Here is an 11434-nt window from a genome sequence, read left to right as displayed (position 1 = left end):
GTGTGTGTGAGTGAGTGTGTGTGTGTTTCAAAATGTATTTCTTTTGGGCATTACTTGAACCCTGATTAAGTTTTTGGTATTGATTTTTTTTTAAGTGTAAAAACTCTTGTTTGGGGAGTGACTATTATTGCTGAAACATTCACTGCCATATTATGGAAACATGTACTACAACATGAATTAAACGATAGTTTTTTACTTTTTCAGTATTGTCTTAAAATTTAATTAACCATGAACGTCTTCACTAACATTTATTGGCAATCCATCCAGTAGTTTTCAGGATACATGTAGTGATATAGTATGTGGGGATCACGATTTTGTTTTACACTTTAGTGTAAAAATGTGTTGGAAAACACTTAAAATACAGTATAATCTGACACATCTCACATATTAGAATATCATGAAAATTCTTTTTAATGGTAATTTATTTTAATAGTGCGGGTTGCTACTAAAACTTGCTGCATCAGTGAATGAAGGGATTCATTTTTGTCACTGCTGAGGTGTTCCTGAAGATCAGGTTACTTTCATAGGAGCCTTCAGCTCATCTCTTGGGTGTGCTATCTCCTACCGTTCTCTTCTTCCTTCTGACAATACCCCTGCGGGGTTTGGGTCAGGCAAGTTGGCTGACGAATAAGTCACAGCACTGACATGGTCAGCAAACTATTTTATAGTCAGTTTGGAACTCTGGGAAGATAAGCCCTGCTGGAAATGAAAATCTGAAGCTCCATAAAGCTTGATTGAAGCATGAAGAGCTTTAAAATCTCCTGGTAGATCACCACCAGATCACTTTACACCCCAAATCGTCACAGACCACATAAAGTTTTGAGTGGACTTAGAGCACCTTGGATTTTTAGTTTTTCCAGACTTTAGGATCTTATTTTTCAAATAAAATGCAAATTTTACTTTTAGGTGAAAACTTTGGACCACTGAGCAACTTTTTAGCTCAGGTAAGTTCCTTTGATTCCGATGTGATTTGATATTAGGATTGAGAAAGCTGTAGTATCTTTCCAGAAGACACCTGCATGTAGTGGCTCTTGATGCGATTCCAGCCTCAGTCCAACACTTGAAGTTTTTTCACCGTTTTCCCTACTTTTTCCCTTACAATACACTTTCTATCAATAGGCTTTACTACAAAACTCTGTGAACCTCCAGTTTTTACAGGAATGACATCCTGGCTTATCCCTTTTGTAGAGAGTATCAATGATTATCAGATCATGACTGTCAAGTCAGCAGTTTTTCCCATGATTATTGTTGGGTGTACTAATTCTAAAGGGTGTTCTCATTTTCTGAGATACATCTGTGTTTTTGTTAAGGCATTGAGAACTTCAGAATCCCTTCATCTCTTTAATACCACATTGATTCGCTAGATTGCACAGCGATGACATAAACGAGTAGGAAGTTTCATTCATAATATTCAACATGTAAAATCTTGTCAAAATTTTTGATGTAAGACCTCTCATGTGCCCAACATCACTGCCCTTTCCAGTGACTGATAACTCAGCTGGGAACTGTTTCACCTGCAGGCAAAACGTATTGGTTCAATAGAGGGCATTCACGCGTGACATTTAAATCTCTATCTATTGAATGGTTCCAAGTGCACCTCTATCTATCCGAATGCAAAACATAATCCATGTTTGCTGCCGTACATTAAGCTTCCATGAAGTTTCTCAGGCTTGAAAACGGAATTCATATCCTGCGTTAGGTCGACCAATTAAAAGGCCACTGATGGATTTATTTCGATGACATTATTTCCGGAATGTCATACATGACCCGCGGTCCCGAAGAAGTCCTTTTGCTATCCTTACAGTCTTTTCTTCTCTTCCAGTCCTGTTCCATCCGACTGCCACTTATGTTATCAAGCAACATTCTGCTTCACCTCTGCTCATGCCTTTTTAAAATTTCAGTCCTGGATGCTTATTTTTAGCTCACGAGGAAGGCCCCAAAGTAGTTTGCCCGACCGTCCATCTCTATGACACTAGCATTGCTAACAGTAATGAAGAGGCGATCTGCAGGCTGTAGAAAGGCAGTGCCAGCCTGATGCAGAGAGAAGAGGCCAGGCTCCTGACCCCGAGGCCAGCAGACACTCCTAATTGATTTCATCAGTAAGATAGGTGCCGTGTAGGAACTCATCTGTGGGCAACACCAAAAAGAAAGAAAACATGAATAAAGCATGGCATTATATATCAGCACATATCACTGATTTGTAAGCGTTCTACCTTTCGGTTTAAATTTACAGGCTATACTGACTTAGTTTCATTTTATCCTGATTGACACTGAGGTTATTTAAACCAACTCAAGCTCAAAGGAAATCCTGTAAGGATATATGCATCTCAAACAAGAGCAAATAAAGTAACTTAACACTTGAAGGCTGTGAGCTTTAAATGTTCTTTAATGTATTTGAAAGAAAAAGGAAGTGTGTACTTTTAAGAAGCCTTAAAGGATACAACACTAATTGGTTAATGATTTCTTGGATTAAAAGGTTTAGCTGCCTTTTTAATTCCATCTCTCACTTGAACATCATGAAACCATATTTATTCGCTAAAACACTAATAGTATAATTTCTAATTATAGCTATAGCTAACCATCACCAGTTATCCTTTAATAAGTAAAAAAGCTTTGACCTTCTTGTAGATATACTGGACAAGCTGAGCTCCTTGCTCCTCTCTTGTTTCCCCGTCCATCTCCCCCATGGACGGGAGTTTGAAGTAGGTCTGGGCGTAGATGTAATAGAGGCCTGCTCTGGGTACCAGCAGCTCTCCTCCTCTCAGCTCTATGTTCTGCAAGAAGGACAGGCCTCTCTGGCCTTCCCACACTCTGATGCGCTCTCCCAGGTACCCCTTGCTGCTCTGTAAACCTGGAACAGCTACACGCGCATACAGAAAGTAAGACATAGTATATATGCATAGAAAAAGCACTGAAATACAAAAACACTTAAAGCTTCAAGACTGAGTTTTATTAAACACTGTTAAAACAGTAACTGCTAACCAAATTATAAACAAATGTTCATGACATGTACAGTGGGTAAGTAATGTTCACAGATGTGCCCACAGACCAGCAGCTATCCACAACTGCTTCTCTAATAGATTAAAATAATGTTCAGCCATGTATTGGTGCTGCATACTGTGGAAGAATAATTTTTTCCTCTAACATGGTGCCTAATCTAGAACTACTAAACCACTATTCAATAAATTAGACTGTCAAATAAGTCGTGCATCAGTCAGACACCTGCACCACATTTGACTGGCTCCCTCTAGTGGTAGCATGGAAAAAAATAAGACAAAGTAATGCATGCTCCTAGCCCGTTTCCCCGTCCTCCCCACTTATTTACTGCGGAGATGTTGTTCAGCACAGTTATTAACATAAAGACCGCACCGGTTTTAATGCACCTTGCTGACCTAACATGCAAAAGTCCCTGGGTGGGCTGCATCCGGCGTAAAAGTCCACGCCAAATCAAAAACATGCAGATCCCTCCACTGTGGCTGAAAAAAGAAGACGAGTTCGCCATTTTTAAAGTTGCTTTTTTGAAGAGTCACAATGAAGGTACAAATGTGATTCTACACATAGTACCTTTAAAGTGAATTCCTTTCGCATGCTTCAAAGCTTTCCTTTTACATGCTATTCCTCTCAGCGGGTCTGTGTACACTGGATCTATAGTCCATTGCATACAATGCTTGGAAAGTATCTACGTGGGCAATATATGAGCTTTTTTTCTTTTTCATTTCCCAGACAAAGACTAATGACTGATCTCAAAAACACCATAGGAAACTCCAGGGTATGAGAGAGCGGTTGTACAAGCCCTGACAGACATGTAGGTGTGAGGAGGTAACAAAATCTGAAAGGAGCCTCGGAAGCCTGGAAGCAAAATTCTTAACCTATGGCCTTGAAAAGGTAAAGCAGTGTGCACACGTGTTATGTGTTTCAGGTGTTTGTTATGCATTTCAGAATCAAATGTAACTGATAAAATGATCCTCACTCTCTGAATTTGGAGGCTCTGCTGATGAGACAACACCAGTCACATGTGCACCAACTTTGGGAAGAGAGACCCCTGTGAAAAATGAAACAGAATACACACACATACACACGGGACATTTTCAGTGTAAGAAGCCATGCGTGACAGTGTGATTGACATTGAATGGTATGGTTCTTACTTCTCTCTGGAGTAGGTATCTGGAATCTTTCAGCAATCTTCTGACAAAAACAAAACAAAACAGAGGAATAATAAGAGGAGGAAGTGAAAGAGATTACCAGTTATGTAAAATACAAACATACAGAATCACTAAACTAACGCAATCAGAATCTGCAAGGAAGTCACCACCGTGAACCCCTCAGTACACAGTCGGCTTTAACCCAGCTGCGATGGCAGATTTCCTTTTTAAGGATGAGACTTCCAAAAGTGAACAATCAAAACAGTCAAATTAGAAGTAACCAACTCTATCAAATTTCAGCTGAACAAAGATCAATAAAAACCTTCTTTAAGTAGTAGTGGACCTGTTGCGTGACCTGCCAGCAGGGGTCGCTCTTCTTTTCTGCCGCGTCCAGGAAGTTCAGATTCGGGTTTACAAGACAGGACATGCTGCTCCTGGAAAAACTCTCCTGCATCTATGAGAGTAAAACAACAAGTAGAACAGGGTGAAACTAATCAGACACATGTGCAAATTCTTCTTACCTACCAACTGATCTGTAAATATAAAAGTTGAGGCACTGGGTATTAGGTTACATGTTCTCCCGGTGTAAGTGTCTGTGGTATAACCATCATTGATATACATGGGCTGCGCACATTGGCTTCAAAATACCTGTTTTGGACGCAGCTCCATGAGGTGAACAACAGTGCTTAGAAGGCTTTTTAAAAAATTAACAGCTTTAAGTCTGCTGTAATCACCATAAGACATACTGCGTGTGTATGTGCGTGCTTGACAATTTGCTGGAAACATCATTACAACGAAAAACATAATGTCAGCAGGCTGTCCTTGCGCCACAGGTGTGTCTGAGCGGAGACGTGTGTGTGATTCCCGTGATTATGATATTTTAGAGGCGTTTTCAGCTCGTCACAATGTCTACCCGTCTCTGAAATGCGTTGCTTTAGGGTGTCACAACCCATTTCCTCCAATTGTTTAATGTTATCTCGCCCCAACTTTCTTCGCTCTCATTGTCCGGCGCTGGGTGCAGAAATTCCCGCAGGGATTATTACGGGACTTTTAGGAGTAACCTAAATAACCTTTCTAAATTTCTCTTTAAAAATAGATATTCCCAGCGCATTTATTTCTATTCCTTGTTTATTTATGAGGCAATTAAATCAAAGTGGTAAAGCAGTTTTAATGTTTTTCTGACTATATCCGCGGTCCACAGGTCATTTGGAGTTCATGTTTTAATATGCAGTTCCTCTGTCCTCGATCATACTTATCTTGTTCCACAGGTATGAGCCGCATGCCTCAATGAAGATCTGTGTTCTTAGTAAGCTTAGCTTGTTCCCATGAAGCATGTCAGGACACCATGTTTGACGCCTCTCACTCACTCTCATGCGTTCCACGCAAACCAAACGCATTTCTTACCGTGTTCAGGACTTTGTTGAAGTACATAAAACTGACGGCGACCGCGATGGTCTGGAGGAGGACTGCTGCGAGTAAGATGAGCCCCAGACTCTGGACAGAAATGGACATGGCCATATCACACAACGACTGAATTCACCAAGAAAAAAAGTTAAGGATCAAGAAAGCGCTTGAGAGAGGCAGATCAAGCTCTGTTGCATTTCTTCTGTGTAGGACAGAAAGAGAGAGGGAGGGAGGAAAAGTGTGCAGGCGTCTGTAGGTGGAGCAGAAGGGAGGTATGGAGCATTACAACAGCCTCAAGATGTCACTGTTATTAGATAGAAAGGGGCAGGGAGCTGCTGCACATGCAACTTTAGGATGCCTTCAGCCAGTGTCGGAAATGTCAAAACTTGTCAATAAAATCTCCTTTTTGTCCCACTTCAAACATTTTTTTTGCTACTAATAAAGTCACGTACTGTTATATTATGATATAATAAAGAAGGTCACAATCACAGACAGAAAAGTATGTATATGCTTAAACCATATAAAACTATATGCAATCTTGAATTAGTTCAAAATAGAGCCTAAAAATTCTTTCTTTGCATGACTCAGAATAGCTTTACGACATTTAATCCCAGTGTCCTCAACTTCACCCATATTTCACAACTCAATAAATCTGTCACTGTGTCCAAGAAGCAACTAATCAGTGCATTTTTACAACTTAATTCCCCAAATGTGGGGATAATCGAGGACAACATGAAGGCCCTGGAAACAGTCAGCCGTAACATGTGTTGTGATTTATGTAGCCATGAAGCAATTTTGTTTTGTCTCTCTTTTATGATAGAAATAAGTTATCTCGGTGTCTAACTGTTAAACAGCTGCAGGTGAAGTCAGCTAAGGAACCTTGGTTTGCAGTTATCCTCTTGGCTTTGCTTGCGTGTTGCTTGATGAAGGAAATAAAGCGGTTATTGTTAAAACATGTGCTGTATGTCACATGTGTCGCAAGTAAGAGACTGTGCAAAGCAAATCAAAGCAGCAATAGGCTAACACTGTGAGATAGTTTTGGATAGAAGTACTGCGCAGGTAGCAGATCATCAGCATCTGAAAGTAATCTCCTTCCTGCTATTGTGTGGTGATCTGAGAGACTCCTATTTGATTAGTGCTGAATGACCTGCCATTTTTAGGGCTTCTGCGTACCCACATAGTATTGTCACAGGGGAGTGATTTAATCGGGAGAATTTAACCTTGAGTAGTTCCCGTGCTTTCATTCCATCACCTCTAACCCTTGCTCTATTGTCAGTGTCAGGAAGTGAAAGTGGGGCTGAAGGAGTTCACAGCTCCAGGATGTGAGTGACCCTCCCAACAATCAAACGCTGAGGGAAAGCATGCAAAGCCCATTCAAAGCCGCACGCATGTAACTTTAATCTTCACACGTTTGCACATCACTGAATATTTCCCAGCAGGTTCACTAAAGCAGGCAGCACCAAAGTACATTAAAATATACTCAGAAGTTTAAATGAGGATTGCAGCAGAGATTAAAATATCAAAAATGCGGAAGGCAGAGTAAAGACTAATGTGATTCCCAGGCTTGTCAGAGAGAATGAATGGAAACGGTGAGTGATACCTGAAGACTATTTGGCCTCAGGCAAGCCAGACGACACCCTGAGAGACATACCTGTCAAAACTTCAACAGCAAACATGCATTTAAACATGCATTTTTATCAGCCTTTTTCCATTTGTCTCCTTGTTATTTCTTCTCCTTACCTTGAGACATTTGGTGACCTTTGACCTGTGTCAGCTATTTTCTCATGCAGGTCTTGGCTAGCTTTAATCCTCTAGCAATTCGATGCCTAAAGGAATAGTCAGACATTGTGGGAAATATGCCCGTTTTCTTCAATGAGTGTAATCAGTAGTTTCACCTTCTTGTGATCCCTTTGTATTTCTATTCATGAAGGTAACTCTTGAGTGTAGACTTGGACAATGATACATCTACTTCCTCCAGCGTGATCCTGACTTGGTTAGATGGTGGTAAGGAGTTTTTCTTAACCAACGAAAGAATTCAGCAATAATCCACTTAAGCTGTCTTCCTGGTCTTTTAGTGTTGTTGGTGGGGACAACTAAGTAGTAGAGCTTGCACAAACCAAACACTAATAACAACTAATCACTGTGCAATCGACTGACAATAGTTGAAATACTGTGCCATTTGGCTGCTATATCTCATTAATGAGTATACTTAATTGCTTATTTGGTGTATTTATATATGTATTATATGCTATATTTATGCTTATATTAATATTCAAGGCATATGAACAAGGAACTTATCTGATCATGTGAATGTTTGTCAGTCAATTTTCTACTTCTGAAAAGCTCAACAATTAATGATCATGTGGAAGATGTATATTTATATATACTTGTACTTACTAACCTAATTTAAATATGTTACACTTCAACTATTGTATTTTTAGTCAGTTATTTATATGACATTTGTTGCTGTATAGTTAATTAATTTGCTCATTTGGATGTAATTAATTACTGGTACATTTTATTATACTATATTTATTATACTACCCAACGGTAAAGGTTAAATCAGGGACTTTCCTTGTGTTTACTGTTTTGCTAATTTAAGAGATTTACTATAATGGAAAAGCATATAGCATATATCCTTTCTTAGTAACCAAATTTAAAAGATATTTGATTGTAACCCTTACATTCATTTATAGTCATAGTGATAGTGAATTGCATGTTAATCTGTGTATCAGCTCTGTATCTTTGTTCTTATATTTAGATGCAGTAGGTTCTTGTGAGGGGAAACACCTTTCTACGGAAGCCAGCTAAATCACTGGTGTCTTGATGCATTGTTCGACACTTTGTCTTCTGAGCAGCTGTAGTCCTCAGATGGGAATTTAGGGAGATTCCATGACTTCACTGAGAGGAACGCAGGGAGGAGAAGCCTCAGGGGAGGGACAAGACAAGTAGAGTGCAGATGGAGTGTCCTTTAAATCTATAAGTCTAAGCTTTGCTTCAGAGCTTTGCCCCATTTTTCTCATAACTGTCACTGTCACGGTCTGGCTAGGGCAGACCGTATGTTGCAGGGAAGGACTCAAGCGCAGACCGAAATGAGGTATGAATAACAAAACAAGCCGTTTATTAAGGCAAGAAACGAGGGTACAAAATAATAGGGAATCGATGAAAACTAAACAAAGACCTAAACTGGGTGAACTAATAACAAAACATGAAAAACCTTTACCCTTAATGAACTGACATGGGTACCTGGAGATGAGACATGGATGGGCAGTACAATGGGTGAAATACAACCGACGACCTGACAACGAATGACTGAAGGCACACGGACTAAATAGACACAGGAGGATAATCAGGAAAGTGGCAACACATGGGGAACCAGCAGACACACATGAACATAACGACGTGACACTGGGAGAGTAAAACTGAACACGATGAACACAGACACACCAGACCTCTTCACAATAAGACAGGAAACACAGTGAGATATAAACATGACAACCTGAACTGACAACATAAGCCACAGACATGAAATACATGGAAAGCAGGGGAGACTTAACAAAGTGGAAACGCGAGGGGGAAAATAACTGGAAACAACTAGGCATGATAACGATAAACTTAGGAAACCTGAAGGCTACATAACTAAACACAAAACGCTGGGTCAACGGACCCAGGATCATGACAGTCACAGTTTTATAACACCATGTATTCCTCACAGAGAGACAGATGTTTTTTTCCTCAGTATTAACTAGTAGGTTCCATTTGAGGTATTTGAAGTTCAAATCCAGATGATTTTATTCAATAAATGTTTTTGCAGTTTATGGTCAAAATTTATTCAGCAATGCCACTTTCCTTTTAAAAAGAAATTGTCATCAGACCAAACAAATGAGTAACATCATGTTAAATGGGTGCTACTACAGAAGAGAAAGATAGTCTTGTAGTCCAGCAGGGGGCAGGATCACACTGATTATTAGGGCTGTAACAAATTATTTGTGTGGCCACCCAAAATATTCACTCAGTTCTCTTGAAACTAATTAAGATGCATGCATAGGCCGTCTTACTCCTTGTATTAATCGCACGTCTGGATAAATGAAGAGGTTGTGTCATGAGCAGCGTCTAGTATAAAATCTTTCCCAAATCAGACACGTGGATCCAGATAAGAGATGGAGCAAGAGGGAGAGAGATTTTAAGATTTCGCTGGAGGGACAGGATTAGAGGTTAGTATGTCAGAGGAACATCTGAGGTTCAGTCTGGAGACAAAGTAAGAGAGGCAAGGCTGAGATGGTCTGGATCTATGTAGAGGAGGGATAGTGGATAAATGGGGCAAAGAATGCTGAAGATGCAGCTGCCAGGCAGGGGAAAAAAGGACATCCACGAACCTTAGTCTATCCCAGAAGCAGGGTACACCCTGGACAGATCGCCAGTCTGTGGCAGGGCGAGGCTATCTCTTAAAGTACAGAATATTATATGAGTATGTAGACTGGTTGACCATTCACATAATATTTGTGATTTCCAGCTTATAGTTTTGCCAAAAGGAAACACAATGAGTACATTTAGTCAACCTGATAATGCCCCATGTTCAACAGAGAAGTTTTTTAAAATTATATATATATATTTGTTTTGGTTTTCTGCAATAATCAGTGCAGTTCAGTCCAATGATCAGAACTTATGTAACTCAAGCTGAACATTAAGTCATCCAGAAAAACAACAAATGTGAATAATGAGACACACGGAAGGAAAATGCACCAAAATCATACTGTATTTATTGCACATCACAGGCTGATGATGTATGCTGTAGCTGTGAGCCTTCATTTAAAAAAGAAAAAAGGTTTAAAAGAAGGAGAAAATTGGAACTCGAAGCCTGCAAATGCATTTTATATACAACAATCTGGTCAGGATCGTGATGCTATCCCTGCACCTGGTATACATGCAGCTGCTTTCGGTTAACTGCTTCTGACAGGCAAACAAAATACCTTTCAGTCATTTATATAAAACCAATGAATTACTATAAAAATACAGGAAGATGAGTGTAAAAATAAACAGTCATCAGACTAAAAGGAAATGTGCATTTTGTTAGCGATTGTCAAGAGCCAGAACATGTTAGACATTGAGTTCTTATGGTGCAAGCTGAACTCAAGAAAGGCAGTGAATACCTACTGAATACCTTGCTACTTAGATGCAGCTTTGCTTTGAACTTAATACTATGCAAGCAGGCTAATATGCACGATCAGATCAGATTCATTCTTCAGATGAACACAGTGAAATGCTCAGATTTCAAATTTGGCATAAAATACAACTGAGGCTAGAACTTTGTTAGCTTTGCAGGTATCTGACCCCAAACATGTAGGATTCTACAAATTTATTTGGTTATGGTGATGATACAAAATCTAAATATAGCATTGTTATTATAAAGTATTGTGAGGGGAACATGACCGTCTATACAAAATACCGTAAATATTAATATTTAAGGAGACAGTTCATTCAAAACCCAAAAAGTAAACCCCATAAAATTGCCAGACTATTTTTTATCCTTTGGGGTGCATGACAGTTTAAAAAATTCATGGCAGTCACTTTGATAGTCATTGAGCAACTTCAATATGAATAAAAGCGGCAGATCTACTGTATACCAGCCAACAGGGTAAAATACTGAGCACTGCTGAAACTGCTGACCTGACCTCAGCTGTTTTTAGTGAGGGGAAAAAACACCACAATTCAAATGATTGTTTTCGACTTTCCTAACTTGTGATGCTTTTGTTTTAATAGTGGAGTATAAATTAAAAATGTCTTGTGACATTTATTACTCATGTGTTTTTTGTGTCGCTACAAAACAGCACATACACGATCCTTCGTATTGGAAACAGGCGATGAATGAATCCATTTAAGCAATGCTA

The 11434-nt window shown here is 39.5% G+C and overlaps 1 protein-coding gene across 4 annotated transcripts; it reads right to left on the bottom strand.

Moving 5' to 3' along the window:
• Window positions 1-1052: 1052 nt before the first annotated feature.
• Window positions 1053-5838, bottom strand: LOC102290807 (TNF superfamily member 10). 4 transcript variants are annotated; one of them, XM_005926054.3, is made up of 6 exons: window positions 5547-5838; window positions 4465-4596; window positions 4146-4182; window positions 3971-4042; window positions 2619-2860; window positions 1053-2127 (listed from the first exon to the last, which is right to left on the bottom strand). In XM_005926054.3, the coding sequence occupies exons 1-6, from the start codon at window positions 5658-5660 to the stop codon at window positions 1918-1920; spliced, it is 807 nt and encodes a 268-aa protein (XP_005926116.1). In that variant the 5' UTR covers window positions 5661-5838; the 3' UTR covers window positions 1053-1917. The 4 variants fall into 4 exon arrangements, with proteins under 4 accessions (XP_005926116.1, XP_042078325.1, XP_005926117.1 ...); XM_042222391.1 differs by having other exon boundaries at window positions 4146-4185; window positions 4486-4596; XM_005926055.3 differs by having other exon boundaries at window positions 4486-4596.
• Between the last annotated feature and the right edge of the window lie 5596 nt (window positions 5839-11434).

This window comes from Haplochromis burtoni, unplaced genomic scaffold (assembly GCF_018398535.1).
Source record: "Haplochromis burtoni strain Fernald_Lab_line unplaced genomic scaffold, NCSU_Asbu1 Contig_85, whole genome shotgun sequence".
NCBI lineage: Eukaryota > Metazoa > Chordata > Actinopteri > Cichliformes > Cichlidae > Haplochromis > Haplochromis burtoni.
Note: the sequence above shows the minus strand (reverse complement) of the source record. Positions and strands in the feature narration are given on the sequence as shown.